Source organism: Macrosteles quadrilineatus, unplaced genomic scaffold (assembly GCF_028750875.1).
Source record: "Macrosteles quadrilineatus isolate MER2022 unplaced genomic scaffold, UCM_ALF_1.0 Scaffold_8__2_contigs__length_117827958, whole genome shotgun sequence".
NCBI lineage: Eukaryota > Metazoa > Arthropoda > Insecta > Hemiptera > Cicadellidae > Macrosteles > Macrosteles quadrilineatus.
The window spans coordinates 34,071,150-34,091,686 of record NW_026542601.1 but is presented as its reverse complement, the minus strand read 5'-3'; the positions used below and the strand labels follow the sequence as shown (position 1 = coordinate 34,091,686).

At 33.0% G+C, this 20,537-nt stretch overlaps 2 protein-coding genes across 6 annotated transcripts in view; both read right to left on the bottom strand.

The window, feature by feature from the left end:
- Positions 1-1,139: 1,139 nt before the first annotated feature.
- LOC129001637 (cell death abnormality protein 1-like) lies at positions 1,140-15,062 on the bottom strand. 2 transcript variants are annotated; one of them, XM_054429004.1, is made up of 8 exons: positions 14,936-15,062; positions 12,578-12,667; positions 9,911-10,043; positions 9,132-9,293; positions 4,037-6,987; positions 3,370-3,443; positions 2,057-2,194; positions 1,140-1,319 (listed from the first exon to the last, which is right to left on the bottom strand). In XM_054429004.1, exons 1-8 carry the CDS (start codon positions 14,962-14,964, stop codon positions 1,198-1,200), a joined length of 3,699 nt encoding a protein of 1,232 aa, XP_054284979.1. In that variant the 5' UTR covers positions 14,965-15,062; the 3' UTR covers positions 1,140-1,197. The 2 variants fall into 2 exon arrangements, with proteins under 2 accessions (XP_054284979.1, XP_054284980.1); XM_054429005.1 differs by having other exon boundaries at positions 2,057-2,191.
- Positions 15,063-16,200: 1,138 nt separating this feature from the next.
- The window catches only part of LOC128999399 (uncharacterized), a 71,997-nt gene continuing 67,660 nt past the window's right edge, over positions 16,201-20,537 (bottom strand). For all 4 annotated transcript variants that reach the window (XM_054425888.1, XM_054425889.1, XM_054425892.1 and 1 more), the window contains one exon: positions 16,201-19,050. In XM_054425888.1, the coding sequence (XP_054281863.1) occupies positions 19,049-19,050 (2 nt within the window). In that variant the 3' untranslated portion in view covers positions 16,201-19,048. The remainder of the gene's footprint in view (positions 19,051-20,537) is intronic.

Genomic DNA, 20,537 nt, shown 5'->3' with positions numbered 1-20,537 from the left:
GTAACATTATTATTATGTAGATCCAGGTAGAACCTAACTGTAATGAACATAGATATTGAAATATTTAGATACATTATTTTGGATTTGATGTTTTGAGCCTTTATCATGTTTCTTTGTGGTTTATAGGTTTATCCTAAGAACAACTTTTTATTTGTTTACTCGTTGTGTAATTTTATTTTTGTTACAAGATAGAAAAAGCTAATTACTCATGGAATTTTGAAATATTATACTGTAATCAAAACTAAACTTAAATTGAGGAAATGCACGAAAACTGTTCTGCTCAGCATACATAAAATTACAAGGTAATGTTTTAACAAAATTATAAGGGACATCAATCACTATAGGCTACCTGTCCCCCGAGGCAATTTCCCATGGCGGCTCAAAAAAGAGGGGCCTGGAGGCAGAGGCTCCAGCGAGTTAAGGGATAGTACTATCGGAAGGGATATTTGGTCTTATTTTTGACATTTTATGGTGTATTAAGGCTCTTCTAATTTTTAAATGCTTTTGTTAGGACGATAAAAATCCTGACTACTTCTACTACTATTCAAAAACTGTCGTTAAAATGAAAATTCATTATATATAATAAACTATGACCAGGGTTTAAGGTTTCCAACCTGTTTACACTATGGTAGTTAACTCTTCTGGTATATTTCAATTTTTTTGTTTAAATTTTGGCACCCCAATATTTTTCCCTAAAATGTATAGCTGTGACACTGTCCCTGTAGTAGGTACCTAGAGGAAAATGATTTCTTGCCATTGTAAAATGACAATTGAATCCAGAATTTACTTCAAGTCTTTAGAGTTACCTAAACCCAATTTCATTTATTATACATATTTTGATGATTGTTTTATCAATCATCTTGCTTCCCAAATCAAACTCGTAATTTAATCATCACAGGAAGGAGCTAGATACTACGGACATAACTCATTATACTCATAGAAATCAAGTGGATAAATTCCTCTGTTGTTTATAATGAAATACAATTTACCTGATATTTTGTGTCCTTACAAAGTCCGCATTTTCAGGAACTCTTATGGTGATTTCTGATTGAACTGATCATAACATCACACATACAGCTTTACACTGAAAAGTTTCAAGGACGAAAGGAACTGTAGAAAATACTTTCAACAGACAAAAATTATAAATATTAATATACTTAAATAATTAGTTAGTAGCAATATTTTGTAAAACAAACTTTAAAGTTTGGAACTGGACTCGACATTCTCTGTAGGGTTTGAGGCGTTTTCATTGTCTAGACTAACACGAACTTGCAAACTACTGGTGCTTGAGTTTGTAGTCATGTTCTTCCCTTGAAGATCTGAAAAAAATATGTAAAATTGTTTAGTTGAACCAGTTAAAGTTTAAAATAATGAAATGTTTATGTTAATCTACTATGTCCTCTTCTATTTTGATTTAAGAGAAAAAGCAAATCAAGAGGATATATAACCAACCATAGCCCTGTATTCTCTTATTATATCATTACACTGTCTATCAAATACACAGGGTGAACAAACTGAGGGTCCTACAATGATTAAATAAATTAAACCCCCCCCTCCCAAAGGAGAAAAGTAAAAATATTTTAACTGTTTTTTGAATACAGGATGTACAAAATCCAGAGGTTCACTTATTCGTATCTCACAATTGCCAAATGCACACTTGTCGTATAATACACCATACAACAAAGTTCTTTTTAATACAAACACTTCGGTCGGATCAATTTTTCGTTTTGTTTTAAGATATGTGGAAAATGTTTTCTTATTTTGAACACCCTATAGTTTTCTTGCAAATTCAGATATCTCTACTAAGATCCAAATTTCACAATTATTCCTAGGCGCTAAGCTTTATTATGATATGCAATATATCAAAAAGAATACAACACACCAAAACTAGGTATGATTACATTTATCAGCATGGTTTTCAAAATGGTTTTTAAGATCATAAATTATCAAATTATACTATTTAAAATTGGATTCTTACAGTCAAAACCTGACTTATTTTTTTAATCAAAAGAACCACTGGTAAAAAATCTTGTTTTAGTGTTTGTTTCTTACGAACCTCTAATACCAGCAACTTTTCTTCTTCTGCTCCATTTGCGACAATGCCGCACCAAGAATACAATGATGAAAATTTGCAGTACTGCCAACACAATGGCAATAGTCCAATAGACTAATTGCATTGCTGCCACCCCTACTACTGAAAATATTCAAACAAACAATATAGAACAATATTTGTAAAGCAGAGAAGTAAAGAAAGCTAAGTAATTTTAAAATCAAATTATTAAAATTAACAGCAATGTTTTTCATGTGAAGTCATCTTTTAGTTTGTTTCATGGTTTCCACATTGTTTATGTATGCCAAGAGAGTAATTACCTTGTTGGATTAATTTAAAAGCTGTGTCGGCCGATTATGATACATTTTTTAGACCAAATTGAAACAAAACAGGAAATAAGAAACGCCAGTCAGGTGATACTGTGACGTCACTCTCCCCTGTTCCTCGGTAGGCCTACAAATGTCACCCGCTCGTGCATTTGCAAATTACTTCATAATTACTGGAAATTGCAAAACGTTCAATGTTTATTTCTGTTTGTGTGTATATAAGTGTCTGTAAATACTTGAAAACATCGCTCGATGTGATATATCTCAAATGCAAGAATGCTAGCGAAGAAGAGCTGTAAGAATCTCAAAACATGTACAGCATGAACAATAACTACATTTGACACACCTTCTGGCTAAAGTAAGTAGTTTCTTATCTATTAAATAAGAAGTGATAACAAAAGGTTCTACAATGTCAAAGTCCTACAGGAACTGTTGTGATGATGACAGCATGAACTGGGCAGCCGAGGCACTTGAAAGGAAAGGTAGAGTGGGTCTCTGTAAGCCAGAGCACGTTGTCTATGGTTATATGGTCGCCATTTCAATGAAAAGTATTAAAGTATTCGGGCCGGATTTACTGCATCGTAATTTGTACACATAAACTTCAAATTCAAACTATAAGCCAACCAGGGTTATTTTAACACAGCCAAATGTTTATAGCTTCCAAAAAACAGTTTTCAAACCATGATCAGTTTTTCTAATCAATATTTTTTTTGCTGTTCTTTAAAACTTTGTTGCAATCTTACTAATATTATAATTGTGAAAGTTTGTGTGTTGTTTGTTTGTTATTGTTTGTTTGTTTGATTGTTTGTTTGTTTGAAGTTAAATCACACATAAACCGCTAGACGGATTGGGCTGAAATTTGACATGATGATAGCTCACATTACCGATTAACATATAGGTAACGCAAAGCTTAAATATAACTGCAATCAACCCCGTACGAAGGACGGGTAATCTGCTAGTATGATTATAGTTTACTCATATGCTTGTACTTACCAGATGGGAGTGTTGGTTTGGTCTTGCAAGGACAAAGATTCATTTTGAAACGTTTTCCATCCAAACACATTGAGCTAAAAAAAATCACATTTTATTAATTTTCACAGTTAAATTTTACTGCATAATATTCCATATGCTTATACAATTGTCTTGTTTTAAACTATCTTGGCTCCTATTACTACTTCAGTTTCATGTTCAAGGTGTATTTTAAAATTTTCTTTCATTGCAACTTCTGTAATTATTTGATTGAATCCTACTATTTAAAAACTGAAATATTTAATTATTGTGAGTAATAAAACTAATCAAACTTATTCTATTCTTAAATAATGGTTTGAACTACAAAGTAAAAGCCATAGTGGCAGTATTAGGACCTAGTCAATGGAAAGGCTACCAAAAAGAAGGGCATATTTGAGCAAAATTTGACATTTTTAAAGCCATTTTGGTGGCTTTCTAATGCCATTTTTAATGTCTAGAACTTTCTCAAAAACTTCCATTTAGGACAAAATATATTTAAATTCATTTTTCCAGGATCCAACCCGGGAGGCTATAGCCTCCCTCCTTGGAGCCGCCACTAATAAAGACAAAGAATTTGAAGAAACAACAAATAATCCTATTACACACTAATTTTAAGTTTTTAAAAACTAATTTAAAAAATTTGCATACTCACTTGTCATTTTTTACACAGAGACACCACTCTGAAAGTAGTTCAGCATCTGTTAGGTCTTCGAAAAACGCATCTGTAATCTTCTGTTTCATTATGAATGGCAGGTGGCTTAGTTTGGTTACCACAGGAAACTGAGTAGTATTTCTTGGTACATTATGTATATGAAGTGTAAACTCCTTTTCAGAATCATCCAACTTGGCAGATAGATTTTTCTTTGAATCATCACTTCCACTTTCACTTTCGCTTTCACTTTCATCCTCTTCCCTTTCCTTTTTATTCTTCCCTTTTAATTTAGCAATCCTGTCTGCTTCCTTATCTTCCTTCTCTCTCATTTCAATTTCTTTGATCTCTTTCCGTAAATTTTTCATGTCTTTCTTTATCTCAAATATGGCAGTTTTAATGGCTGGTATTATTCCTAACCTTGTGTTTTGTAGTACGTCTGGTTTGATTTTATCTAGTTCCTCAACGATGGGGCTCGGTGTCTGTAGCAAGTCCTGTATGCTTCTGCCCTCTTTCTCTTTTGCTGATTGTGGTTTTTGGGATTCTGCTGCTGATTTGGCCGGCTGAATGATAAAAGTGGGCAACAAAGGAGGCAAATAGATTTTGGGAGCTATTTTCCCAACAGGTTTCACATCTCCTTTAAACGCTGTTTCTCTTTCAGTTGATTCATTGTTTAAGTTTTCTGTGTGATTTGAGTTATCTTCAAAATACTTGCCTACTGCATCATCTTCATCGTCGAATCCATCATCGTCAATCCACTTTGTCCCAGTCAAATCATTACCAGACTTGTCATTTTCGTCTAGGACATCTACAACTTTTTCTGTTGAACAATCCAGAAGGAGTGTTCGGTCCTTTTCATCTTTGCTAAAGTAATTTAGTATGCAATTAAAAGTCACTTCATAGTTAGAAGAGTCCTGAAGATATTTCAAGACGATGGATGTTAAAAATAGACACTCGTCCAAATCTGTCAGTTTCAGTTCAAGCTCCTGAGTAAAGCATATTTCTGACTTCTTCCTCGACAGAAAGTTACCTTGGAAGAAACAGGAGTATATATCGTCATCTAAACTTTTATCACATTTATTGTCTTCATCTGATAGATCAAAGCCCCAAAGGCAAGAGCATTCGTTCGGTGCTGAGCAGGCCCCGTTTACACACTCAATGTCACAAACCGCTTCACACCCCCCAGTTTCCTTATTCCCCTTGTATCCCGGATGACAATGACACTTGCCAGGGGCCATGCAATCACCGTGTTCACATCCTGAACAATGAGGCTGGCAAAAGCCATCTTTCTTTTCATAACCTCTCGAGCAACCACAAACATTTGGCTCCACACATTCACCATCGTCACATTTCTCCTCACACACAGGCACACAAATGTCCCGTCTATCAGGTGGGTTTTCATAGCCGTCTTTACATTTACAGTTTTCTGGAGATTCACAAACTCCATTAGTGCAAGAAGAGCACATAGGTTCGCAAAAATTTGGATTGTCTGTGGCGACAAATCCTTCTCTGCATTCACAAACGTCCTTTGACTTGCAATACCCGTTGACACATTCATCTTCGCAAACAGCTTGGCATATGTGAGGCTCGTCTTTGTCTTTACGGTAGTTAGGAAAGCACTCACACAGATTTGGTGAAGTGCAGGCTCCATTGATGCAAGCTTTTGTACAGTGAGGACTGCAGACAAACGGGTTGTTAGTCTCTTTGTAGCCGACATTGCAGGAGCACTTATCAGGGGCTGAGCAGGTTCCGTGTTGGCACTCCTGTTTGCAGACTGGTTGACACTTGTTCTTTGCATTGTCATTTGTTTGGTAGCCTTCATTGCAAGTGCACACTCCAGGAGCAGAGCAAAACCCATTGACACATTCTGCCGAGCATTCTGGGTCGCAGACACTTGGATCTTTTTCATTGATTTTAAATCCAGAGTTACACAAACAAGTCTCAGAAGCTGCACAGTGTCCATTTTTGCATCCTTTTGAACAAAATGGGACACAAACATTAGGTTGATCTATGTCTTTTACAAATCCTACCAAGCAAGAACAGACTTCCGGGTCTGAGCATTCAGCATTCACACATTTCTCATGGCAGATTGGGAGGCAACGGAAATCGTCATTGGGAACTTTTTCATAGCCACTATAACAAGTGCAAGTTTCAGGAGCAGAGCAGGTTGCATTTAAACACGGCTTAGAACAAATTGGTCGACAACTCAACGGTTTTGAAACATCTTTTTCGTAGCCCTCCAGACAAGAGCAAGTATTTGGAGCGGAACAAAACCCGTTCACACAAACCTCCTCACACACTGGTTCACAATTATTTTCTTTATCTTTTTTGTAACCGTTATTGCAAGTGCACTCGTCAGGCAAGGTACAAACTCCGTTGGCACAACCGTTTTTGCAAACAGGTTTACATACATAATGATCTTCCTCGCTAATGGCATAATTGGTCAGGCAAGTGCACTCCTCAGGATTAATGCATATGCCATTTTCACAAGGCTTGGAGCAAATCGGCTCGCACATGAAGGGATCTTTCTCGCCATGTTTGTAACCTTCTTTGCACTCGCACTTCTTCTCGTCACTACAATAACCGTTGACACAAGGTTTCTCACAAACATTTTCAGCACAAACGGTCTCGTCCACTCTTGAATATCCCTTGAGGCAAGTACACTGGCCAGGAGCGGTGCATTCTGCATTGACACAGTCTTTGGAGCAGATCGGGTCGCATCGAGATTGTTTCTGTTCCTCGTAGCTATGGAAGAAATAACCTTCTTGGCAAAGACAGACTGTAGGTTCAGGACAGTAACCATTATTGCAGGGAACACTGCATAGTGCTGTGGAGGGATCGCATTTTGACGGATCATCTTTGTCAGGCTCAAAACCGCTGTTGCAAGAACATTCATTTGGCCTGGAGCAAAACTGATTCTGCCCACACGGTGTGGAACAATAAGGTTCACATTCCTGGAAAATATTGAATTATTACCTTCAGGTAAAGTTAAAAATAAACCTTAATACAGTAGTAATACATTATTAGCACCCCTAGCCCCTACCACTAAGGCAAAACCATTATAGAAACCTATGGGTTTATTTACAACCATATGTTTATTCTATGGAGTAATTTATAACCAATTTTCGCATAATGCAAAAATTCCAATAATGCGCCAAATCTAGTAATGCGGTTTACTATATTATAAATGGTTCAAAATATAAAAATTATAGATATGCTATTCTTATTTTTTGTTCAGTAGATTAATTCCTGACTTTTCCAAAAATTTTCTTCAAATCACATGATTTAATAAATAAGTTATTGATATATTAAATCAACAATTAGGTCCCAAAAAGAAAATCCTATTCTATAATATGACCAATGTCTGTTTGTCTGTTTGTCTGTCTGTCCGTCTGTCTGTCTGTCTGTAATATATATCTCAAAATCCAGCGGAAAGATTTGACCCCCTAAAAACATGAATGACAACAACCACTACCTGAGGAAAATTGGTATTTCGCTACACAACTCATTTGGAAATGTAAAAATTTTACATTGGTCTTATGGGTTGGCAAGTAACTATGTTGGTTGAAATAAATTACAAGGAAAAAGTAAACAAATCACCTGTAGCATTCGCTTAGCAAGCTATCCACAGTATACTAGCAAATTAAAAAATACAGTACAAAGGGAAAAACATTGGTTATTTTTATTAAGCAAAGATTACACTCAAGATTTGATTGTTTGTACATGTTCTAACTAAATGTATTCAAACACTAAGGGGAAAATATGGTTGTAATTTTAAGAATAGATAATTTTGGACGTAACAAATTTATTGGTGGATCAGAGGCTACCCCAGGGAACTGTGAGTGTTGGTAAAATACTAATTTGGTAATTAAAAGTCTTGCACTGGACTTTAGAAGAGATTTTAGATCGGAAAATTACAGGAGCAGAAATAGATTTTATTATATCATTATAACAATATTCCAGGTAATTTAATTACATCTGGGGGTTTTAATTGGCATAAAACTATTACCGTATGCTAAATCCCTATGAAAAAAGAGACAGAATCTCAATTTCTTTAGATGTAGTAGCGCAAAAGTGGAAAATCGTTGTCACAAGCATTTGAAACTAATATAATTTATTTTGTATCATATTTTTATCTGCCTGTCATCGGTGAGCTTAAAAGTCGACGGGTTTCAATGACTAGAGGGGACATACTATGGGAGTAATACTTAAACTTAGTCAAGATCATAAAAGTGTATCTTATTTTTGTTTACAATTGCATAACAGAGTACCTACAACATTACAAAGTTGTTTATTATTTCAGGGATCAAATAATGTCTATGGTTTGTTTGTAATGAAAATGTTTTTTGCAAATATTATAAAATGTGTCTGTTTGCGATATTGTTTTATGATTAACTCACCCAATTAACCATTATACCCAATTAACCATTACACCCAATTAACCGAGCAAGGCTCGGTCCCCCGGTACTGATTACTTATTGGACCTCATGAGAGAAATTTGTCTATAACATGTTAGTAGAATTTAAAAAAGTACATAGTTGGATTGCAAAAGTTTGTTATTTCCTAATATTTCTAGCTCAGGCATGTAAAAGCTTGGCTTCATATAGATCAATATAGGTAAATAATGGTGGGATTTTCATGTCAGCTGTTCATGTGAAATTAAATCTACATAAATTCCCAATACAACAAGGAACACTGTTCACAGCCATGGTACAAGATATTGCTCCGACTTAGACATACCCTTCAGCTGGCTGCCAAAGACCATAAACTTGTTCCCAACTCTTGCCTTGAATATTTACAACCACCTGCCCATTTCAATGAAAAATCAGTAAGAAAGAGCCTTTTGCACTGCCCTTAAAGAATTCAAGCCATAATAGAGCCTACAAGAATATTTCCAAAAAACATAAAGATACGGCAAATTCATACACCACCCTAAAACATAATTTTTTCTAAGTTTTTGGGAAAATTTTTGGCGTTAAAAAGTCTTATAGTTAAATATTTGCAACCTATCCGGCTCTGCCGGTCTCGGTCAAGTATGAGGTAAGTAGGTATACTTCACAATCCAATAGTCAATGACAATACTGAATACCAATCATACCTGAGTTCCCTCTTTCTTCAAGAACCCACCAACACAGATACAGTGGTCGGGTTGTCTACATATGCCGTTGATACATCCAGAAGTACATTCCGGTTCACAACGCCCTTCCTTCTCAGAGTACCCATCACAACAGTACTCGGACGTTATCGTCTCCTCCCATGTCTGGAGGAAAATTTTAATAAAAGTAGACAATATACTTTTCTTCCATGGAATAGTAGAAGTGTTACAATAAATTATATACAGGTTGGCTATTGAATTTTGATTTTCAGTAGATTACCATTGAATTGTCGTAGATTTGGCAAATACAGTGGTAAGAATTTTGGTACAGAATTTACTTTGATTGTGGAAGACTACCATTAACATTTACAAGTTACTCGTTTGTTACTTTTTATGATTAATAGGAAAATTGAACTTAAACGTCATGTTTAGGTATTCTATATTTCCTGAAGGTCTCTCTCGCAGCCAATCTGTAAATTTGTTCTTGAAGTTGGGTTTATTTCTTGCTTTAGATTTTGTGGAAGGAGGTGTTTTTGAATGAGTTTTTCTGGAATGAGGTGTATTGGAATTAGTTGTTCTGAGAGGAGGTGTTCTGGACTGAGTTGTTCTAGAAATTAAATCGCACGGCCAGATACCTTTCAGCGTTCACTTGTCATTGGAAGGGTGAATAAGTATAATTCATATCTGGTGGGTTGGTGTATGTCCCTACGTCAGCTTGTTACAGTAGTATACAGAACATTTGATGCTTTTATCTACCAAAATTTATTTAAGATTTTACGTACCACATCTGGTTGGGGGAGCCATTTTCCACTTGTCACAACTTCTGGACAGTTATGTCTACCTAAGAAGCCACACTTTACTTGCTTCAACTCCGTGTGAGTCACGTAGATTTTTGAAGGCTTGCTTTTTGTAACTCTAAAAATTATTTATTTGTTATTAGTTATTAAATTTGTAACAAAGACACTAGTGTACAAATTATAATATGTTTGATGCAGGCGATCTTCAAAACATATTACAAATAAATTTGGCTTACACAAAAAACATCTGGGTTAGCAACACAAACTCATATCGAAGACTAGGTTATACGTTTAGGCTTAAGTAAGTTGTATCTTTTGGTTTGCTTGATAAGAAAAGCACAAGGGGCTGTTATTTTTTACAATAGTAAGAGCAGAATTACCATAACAAACAAGTACTGTATACTAAGAAATTACCGACAACAAAATTCAAATAATTCAGTCAAAATGAAAGGTAGGAGAACTTTATTGTCTTTTTGACATATTTGGAAGTTATTTTTTATTACTTAGTGAAGTGCTTGAAAACTGCATTGTTTGTTCTGTAATTTGTCATTACATTTCTTTATAGATTACAGTTTCTTCCTTAACATCAAAAGTAAAAGAATGTTTCACGAAACCTGTGGTGGGTTGGGTAGGTTGAGATGCTAGTTTTAGTCCGGAACTGTTTTAAACATTACTTCAGGCTAGTCCTAGAGAGTTGCAGAATTATCACATGGATAAATTCCATTGTGATTGTTGGGATTTGAACCCTGGACCTCAGGCACCGATGCCTCACGCTCTATCACTAGACCAGCTCGCTCCCGTGTATGTATTTTATTTTTTATTTTTTTACTAAGACAGGCTCAATTAATTGTATCACTTCAAGTTGTAATTAAATGTAAAAGAAACTTGTTGATTTCAAATACTTTTACCACCAGTAAAATAATACCATAGACAAACCAACACAAGTATAATTCCCATCCCATTGTTAAATTTGAAGCTTGGTTTTTGTGTCTAATTCATGTCCGGTGACACTGGTGGCTAGTGTCGACGAAATTTTGTTTTTTTATTTTATATCGTTTCATTTGGTTAAACGGAGATTTAAATGGCTGAAATAACAAGAATTGTGTAACACAACATTTACAGTGCATCGGACAGAACTACAACTAACGATAAAATTGGCTTCAGCTGTTCCATAAGGATGGGAAATATACTAAGGGAGTATGTTTCATCTATGATAATAGTTAATTAAACAAATTTTCTCTCATACACTCTATATCTGCTGCACTAATTTATACCATCAACAATATTAAGTCAAGTCAAGTCAAGTCAAAATTATTTATTCCATAAAATAAAAACAATATTACAATACATTGTAGTAAGTAAAAGGAATTATTCCCCCGAATAGACTATTGATCCGTGATCGGGGGAAGAGTTAACAGTATCATCAGTCTATGGGTATTGTAAAATTGTTCGAGTCACTGCACTTTTTTATTTTAAACACATAAACTAAATAAATCTAAGCTCTAAACTAAATAACTGTATTTTAAATGCTAACAAAATTTTAATTCTAAAATGAGGTGAATTACTTTTTAACATTAAACACAACGTCGCACTACCCTGTACAAGATTCAGCCCATTGTATTTATTCCAACACAATGGGCTGAATCCCACACAGAAACAATATAGATTACAATGTTTTACAAGTAAAATATATAAAAAAAAAAATATATATAAATATAAAAAATGTGATCGATGACTGAATCATGACAATATCAGACGTTTGGAATATAGACCGACTGGATCAAAGCCTCTGCAGCAGCCCGCCCGATGTGCGCGAGCCACTCGCCGATCATCCGCTTATAAACAGCAACACTGCAACTCTCAGCCTCAATAATGTTTGTTGGAAGATTACGGTACAGGACGTGAGCAATATAAAATGAATTTTTGTTAGTGGTCGTAAGGATAGATTTTGGGCAACTGAAGCCAAAGTTTAAACGATTTCTTGTAGGGTACCTATGGTGAATCTCAGAAAATATTTGTTCTTTATTGGATTTAATGAATAATAATAATGTTCTTATGAAAAGCTGTCTGACGTTTAGAACTGGAAAGTCAAGGAAAAGCTGGTCTGTTGAGTAACGGAAAGGTTTTTTAAGAATTTTTTTTATCAATGATTTTTGTGAGATGAATAACATAACTAGAGATGTAAACATGAAAATGTAAACTTGTGAGATGTAAACATACTCAATTACAGGTACATCACCAGAAGATGGTTTTTAAGCACGTCCGATAACACTAGTGCATTAATGCCTTCTACTTCTTGATTTAAGGACTAGCTTTAAAATTATTACTGTACAACCAAATAGAATAATAAATTTTTAAGCTACTACTTATCTACTAGTATTACAACAATTGAGGATTCAAGCCCACCCTGTTGAATGAACCTTAAAATAAAAAAGTAACGATTAGTTTACATTGACACTCTTAACATTCACCAGAAATCAAACTCATGTTCAAACAAATTTCAGATTCAAGAAGGTAGTAAAACTTCAACTTGGAGTTTTCTTAGTTAATTAGTTAGGCCTACTTGAAAATATTAGTGTTTGCAACTGCCGCTAAAATATATTAAAATTACTTTCTAATCAAATGTAACTATACTTAAGTATAAATACTCACTTGGTATCTTTCTTACAAACTCCTTCTGTGCCAAAAAGACCCTCCAAGGACAAAACCAATGACGACCCCCAACTCAAATATATAAGGGTCCTAAAAATGAATGCATATTTTCAAAGCAATTAATTTTTGTCAGCTGTTAGTGACAAGTAAAAATAAGAAATTTAGAACTTCTTACAAATATTGTGAGATTGGCTATATAATACCTGCTCCATTTTTATTTAATATCTTTTGTTTCCGTAAACTACACTCCATTATCAATAGTAAAATTCCAAAATATTTATCAGATGATTTCCGTTTATTTCTGACATAAGCACTCGTAGAGGTTCTTTCTTTTTAGCTTCACTAAGGCTGCTTTTATACATAAATGGAGGTACAAGAGGTTTTAGGTTTGTTTGGGGAGCTATGAAGAGAAACATTCCTGCAAAAGGTAGGTGAAGAGGGGCGCAATCATCCCTCAGGCCCATAGCACAACATATACAAACTGCGGGCCTGATCTACACCAGTTCACCAGTTTTAACACCCGGTTTAACAGTTGTAACAGTTTTTATTTCAATAAATCATTCTTAACCTTAAAATTTGAATGTGGATTTCTATTCCTGACCTTATAAAAGGCATAGAAAACCGTGTGAGGTTTGGGGCAGGGATTAAATATATAATTTTATGCAGCAGGCATGTGAGTGTCTGGCAGTGGTTGGTGTGATGGAGTGTTGGCGGCGTTTCATTTTATTTATATAAGTGAAAAGTTTTATTTATGTTTTAGAGGTTAAGTGGTAGCTGACTGGCAAGTCCTAGGTTTGCCTCTTAAATAGAGCAATTTTTCATTTAACTTCATCTGTAAACTGCTAAAATTTTACATTTTAACATTTGTTTATGGTTGATGCATTGTTGTCTAGTTCCATAACTACACTAATAGTTTTGTTTTAAGTTTGTTTTTTTTTTTTTTATTTAATCCCTTACCCAAATTTACCATTGTAGTTTAACTAAGGCACACACTAAAAGACAAAAGTGAATGAATATGAGCGAAGTATATGTGTTTTAAACTGTACTTACCAGATAGAAAGCATTTTGCGCCGAAAGTACGACTGACAAATATTCTTGGACAGTTACAGTGGAGCATAGTTTCAATATGTATAAGGCTTAGACATTAGGGACTGTTTCCACAGACAAAGCAAGCATGACCTATATGTCTGGGATGGATTAGCATTAAACACGAACTAGACTATTTTCTTTAAAAACAATTCTTTTCCTCATTTTAAATAGATCAAATTTCCAATCGCTATTTTGCTTTACACTTATATTAATTTTCTAGTCACTAAGAACTTTTGGAATGTTAGTTAAAATATTTTTTTTGTCATAATGAAGTTAAAACAGCTGTTTTTAATGCATCCGTTTTTAATCTATGGTTGCAGGTCTTAAGTACCATATCAAGGGAGTAAAAAGCGTTTTAGGAAGTAAAAATCAGCTGTTGTCAACTCAGTTGTAAATTTTGATTGTAAATAATCACACGTATCGAAAGGATGTATCAATTGTAGCATATTGTTTCCTTATTGTAAATAGTTAGACATATCGATAGTAGAATGTACACTAACACGAGTGCAATATGACAAAAAATATAGGTCATCACACTGGAAAACGTATCTTTTCAACCCTCACTCATTTTCCAACCTAGGTTTTGCCTTTAATATAATAAAACTTGAGCTCGCGTTGAAAGTCACTTTACGCCCTAGTGATGAAATATACTATTTCAGATGATATTGTTGATTCCTTTGTATTTTTGTTATGGATAATATTGATGATGAACTGGCGATGGTCAACTTTTACTGAACTGGAACCAAACACTACAGAAAGGTTAATTCACAATGAAAACTTTCAAAAGGGGTTCTCCATTTTCTGACTTAAAATGGCAACATTGAAAACTTCAAAGTGTTGATTGCAAAAAAAGTATCTTTTCAACCCTCACTAATTTTCCAACCTAGGTTTTGCCTTTAATATAATAAAACTTGAGCTCACGTCGAAAGTCACTTTACGCCCTAGTGATGAAATATACTATTTCAGATGATATTGTTGATTCCTTTGTATTTTTGTTATGGATAATATTGATGATGAACTGATGGTCAACTTTTACTGAACTGGAACCAAACCCTACAGAAAGGTTAATTCACAATGAAAACTTTCAAAAGGGGTTCTCCATTTTCTGACTTAAAATGGCAACATTGAAAACTTCAAAGTGTTGATTGCACTATTTTAGGGCTCTAGGCTTCATAGTATCATTTCATTAGGGAATAAATTCATCTTAATTACTTAACTGTTATTAAAAAACTACACATCAAAGTAAGTCACAAGAAAAAAAAAACTCACCAGATCCAAAATATAAGTAATCCATTCATAGTTGAGCACTTAACTAAGTTACCTCATTCTCAATGATGTTAACTTTTCTATCAAAACAATACAAAAAGAACCACCCAAATTGCTTATATCACTAGTTTAGAACATTGTACGAATATGGGACATGCGGCTTCATTACACAGTGATTAACATTAATTAGCGGCATATGTTCGTAAAACATCTGCATTTTGTATTATCTCCCTACAGAAGACAATAAAGCAACTATCAACACACAAACTGAACTGTTCTATCAAGAAAATATACAACAAGTTTTACATATAAGTATTTTTATTCTTAAAAAACATAAGATTGATGGACAGTAAGCCAATATATTTTTATATGCATCAATCATAAATTTAAACAAATAGCAACAATATAGGTTCCCGATTAATGTTTAGGAACACCTTGTTTTATACTGTAATAATACAATGCTAGCCAAGAAAATATGAAACAAAAAAGAAGCAGTAGGAAGTATATCTGCGAGTGGCACAGGTCGTTCAGTTCCATAGGTTGTCTGAAGAAAAAGAGAACACTGGGAGGTCTTTGGTAACTAATGCTAAATTCAAGATTGTTCGTACAACTGATGCTCTTAATTTGAATAAGTTAACAAGGAAGGTATGAGGAAAAAGCTGGAAACTGTTTATGTTTCCATTGGTACCATGTTGTACGGGAATATCTTGTTTAGAATTTCCCAACGCTGTACAAATGACATAAATCACCTTATGTGTTGATGGCTTCGATGTAGCCCAGATTAAACTCTGTGTGGTTGAACTATTGTGTAGTCATGTAAAAGACACAGTATTTGTACTACCTTTCCCATCAATCAAAATAAAATAACTAATGAAAAAAGCCCCTTTTAAACTCTTGCAGCAAAAAAAAAAGGTATTTCCCTTCAATGGAGAGTATATTGATCAGAGAGTTTGGTCAGAAGACAAAACTCAAAATTAGAATTTACTTAAGTTACGAGTTTCGAGGTACAAATTATTGTATTATTCTTGTATTATTTTTGTAATAAAAACATTGCTAAGTTTTATCAACAAAGTTGTATTTCTTTTTAAATCACCCTGTATTTTGACAACCCAGTTGATGACTTCTAAACACCATTAGTAGCATTTTAAACTAAAGTTCTTAATCATTCAGGTCATGGTTCATTTAGAAAACATAAACCTTGGTACACAAACTATAAAAATGAATGAAAAATATTTAGGGAGTAAGGACAAAATAATCAATTTTCAGATCACAATGTTTTTTAATGACAAAACTCATTTAGCAGGTGGTAAAATCAAAATCCTACGAATAAAGATTCACAATAAAATTTATAAAAAGACAAACCAAATTGCACTTTACACTCTACATTTTGTACATTATTTACATTAAATGTAAAATGATAAATTTTATCATTTTGTATCCTAAAGGCACAAGTGCGTTACTTACTATTTTATTCAAGATTTTTGATAACTATGTTTACGATTAATTATGATGACTAATGACTAATGATCTGTTCAGGCATTCAACAAAAGACAAAACATGTTTAAAAACTACTGAGAACCTCAAAAAGACTCTCATGGGGACAATAAAATAAGACTTGTTATCATGGTTGACTTCTTATCGAGGTAATTAGGGGCAAATAAATTCTAGAATTCTATGGGATTTTAAAATGACAATATTGTTATCAAAAGGGACTTGTTATCGAGGTTTCACTGTATGTTGTTTGAAGTAAATATATACAAACGTCCTAAAAATTACAAACATTTGGTTTAGTTTAGTCACATGAAACCAGAGAGTGAAAAAAGCAAAACTTTTTGTGAGCCAATTCGTAAAACATTTGAAAATTCTGTAAAAATATGAACATACGAAGGAAGTCCTGAACTATGATTCAATTTGCCAAAAGATTATTTTGCCAAGAGTTATTAGAATTCAACATGATTTTCAAACTGGTGGATTACTAAACAATATCAGAAAACCAAGGGACAAATTTTACCGAATACCGATTATCAAGGTTTTAAAAGAGGATTTAGATTTATTATGTAAATTGTTCCATTCTCTTGGACCAGTCTGCCTGACAAACATTTTTTTTTTTTTTTATAAAGTCTAACACATAATAACTTAATTCAAACATAAGAAACAAAAAATGCAGGGAAAACACGAAAAAAACAAAAAAATTCAAAAACTTAACCTACAAACACAGAAAATCTTGATCTAAAACAATAAATAAAAGCAAACGGTGAACACATAATGATGTGTTGTGGAATATTTGTGCTCTTTCAACGGAAATTTTCAGAGAAAGGTGAGGTTAATTAATTTTGTATCTTGAATTATAAAATGTTTTTGGTTAACTATTCATAAGTTTCAAGTTATTACCCTGCAGATCATGTGATATTTTATGTGAAGTACAATTCATAGTTACTTTATGTTTTTTTTCTCTACTGTGATCTTGTTACTGATTAAACAATTTACAGATCCTGTCTCAGACAAAATTCTTCCTCATCTAAGGATGCAATGTGATGTATTAAATAAGTTGATAAAAAAAAAACGTTTAGACACAAATTCAATAATTATCCTGGTTTGCTTAGGTTTTCATTTCATAGTATTAAATTATTAATCAGAATATAACAAATATTTGAGCTTATTGATAAATTTGAAAAAAAAACTATCAAACATAACTCTAGAAACCGGAATTCATGCAAATAAGTACTTAACTTTCATACAATTTTTATTATCTGGTAACAAATTATTGAATAAGTTTTCCACAAGGATCAAAATTGAGAAATGGATGCACACAACACAAATAACAACGCTTAACAATATTTGTACTTTAACACTGTGTACACTAAAATAATATGAATAACAGTTAATACTTACAAACTAACAAAGTTTAAGAGCAGAATATAATTCTGATAGATCAAGATATAATCGCAATCAGATTGAAGAATAAAAAATATAACAAAATGTAAATACAATCTTAAAATATTTAAGACCCAATAAAAGTATTCAAAAATCTTGCCGATAATATTATGTACATTAATCTATTTATTTACCATTAAATATTCTATTATGACACAAGAATACATCTTTGGTACAATTTCCTTTTTTATATAGTGATTAAAATATAAGCAATAAAAATATAATCCAAAGTGAGAATGTTTTCAAAAATGGAAATATAACACAAAAGTATAAAGTTTACAAAGTTGTAAAAACATTTTAAAATATTTAAGTATTGCTTATATTAAAACTAAATACAAGGTAACTAAAAATAATTTACAATAAATTATTTAATCTATTTTGTAACATTGTACCATGCCTAACGCTATTAATGCACGTAAACAAAACCGAGTTAAATTCTATCATACGAGTCACAGACAAAACAAGCAAGGTTTTGAAAATCCATAAAATACAAAATAAAAATCTAGACATAAATATTAAAAATCCAAACAAGCCAAAAATCCAAATTCAAAATCAAAACTTCAAAAGGACACTCTAAAGCTAATTAATTACTTTCACCTTCTTTCTTCATTGTTCAGCCGGGAAAAACATCTGTGGCTCAATATTTACTATAGGTACCAAAATTCTATTGTTTAAATATTAATTTATTTATGTATCTAAAAAAAAAATATTTTTCTCCCAATATTTTGAAATTTCTTGTTTGTTTCAAAACTCACTTTCAAATGCTCATTAAAATAGCTACTATTGGTATTCAAAATCAATTATTCAATCTCATTGAGCCAGGGCATATGTTAAAAACCTTAAAGATGGTCAAAGGCAAAGGGGAAACAGAAAACCGAAATCACCTTTATTCACCTTTCGACTAGGAAAAGTTGCAAACCGTCAATGCATTATTTATTGCACAACCGATGGAAGTTACGATGTTACATTTTATTTTATATTTACAATTTGTGGGAAAATCTACTTTAAGTTACACTACCAGTTTGAATTTTACTCAACACTTAACCAATTTAAATGCCTACACTACACTTAACATATGAGGTCTGTAAGGAACTGATCGGTCGATATCCTTGGACTAAAACGAAAGAATCGACCAATCAAAGGCTCAATCAGTCTTCCTGGTCTGTAGCGATCAGCAAATATTTCTGTAACATTCCCGGTTAAAAAACTTAAAAGAGGAACAAAACATGAACGGGTTAGTTGAATAAGAAAGGTTATTGAGACGATCGGGTTATTACAATTGTTAGGATTGTTAGTGATGACAGAGTTGAAAAAAGGTTTTGGTTGATTACAGAGAGTAAATTAAGACTACAGCTTGGAAATACTTCTTGAGGAAGAGCACTTGAGTTTTTAAGACATATTTACGATATTGAGCAAAATTTTGATGTCCTAAAAATGGCACAGTGTTAAGTGTTCCAATTACTATCTGCGTCTCTCAAGTCAAGTGATATGGAACAGATATTTTACTGATAGTTTACAATTATTTTTGAGATAAAGATTTCATGACTGAATTCTATTACAAGATTATAATTGGCCTTAAAATGTTCTTAAAAAATAAAAAATAGATAATAATATGTGTTTACTATAATACAAGAAAGTTTAAATCATATTTTGAAACGGCAGATAGCACTGGAATACCTAAGGCTTCCAATTAAATAGTATAAAATAAGAAATAAAATGGTAAAACAGAATTTCATGAATAGTAGAATATGTTTTAACAATAAAGCCGGGTTTACACTATATAGCTGAAGAGCTATATAAAAATTAGCTATATATAGCTCCGTCAGCTACATATAGCTCTGCTACAACCAAAATGCACGTATTGCAGAGCTATATGTGATATAGCTCTGCTACATAGTGTAAACTCGGCTTTAGTACAAGATATTTTATTAAAGGAAGAGGAAAAGTGACAGAAAAGTTAAGAATTGTTGTAAACAAAGATTTTCATAGAATTAATATTGCACCAAAATAGCACCATAGAACAGATTTAAGTACAGTTTCAATAATTCAAACTCTTTAAAACACAATCTTAATCTTTGAGCGGGTGTTTTTTTTTGCTTGGAGTGGGCACTAAAGTAGTTGTTACTGTGAGACTTACTGAAGATTATTTTACTTTATAATGTTCATAAATATATTGTGGATAACATTTTAGTTTTAAGTCAAATAAATTAGTTATCTGGCTCACTTAGGCTTAAATTAAATCAACAAAGCAAATCCCGAACTAGTACAAAACTTTCACAAAACATAGGGAAGTGAGCTATACAACTCAATACTTAAACGTAGAAATTTAACTCGTACTGATTTAAGTCTGTGCCAGTGGAAGAGGTGAGAAGATTTGGGTAGCTCAATAAAATGGGTTCCACTGTACTTAATAACAAGAGTGTGACGCGAAAATTTGCTAACAAGACATACCTAGACAAGTTGCAAAACACATTTATTTATGTATAAATATTAAAAAATAAATATTTTTCATTACAGTAGAATCCCTCATATCCAACCAAGTGTGCAGTATTCATATTGTAATTTGCGTATGTGCAAATACTAATTATAACTTCTTAGCATTAATATTGATTATTTTATTAAGTACTTGAACATCAAACTATACGAATCTGGAAATATTCTAATCCGAACG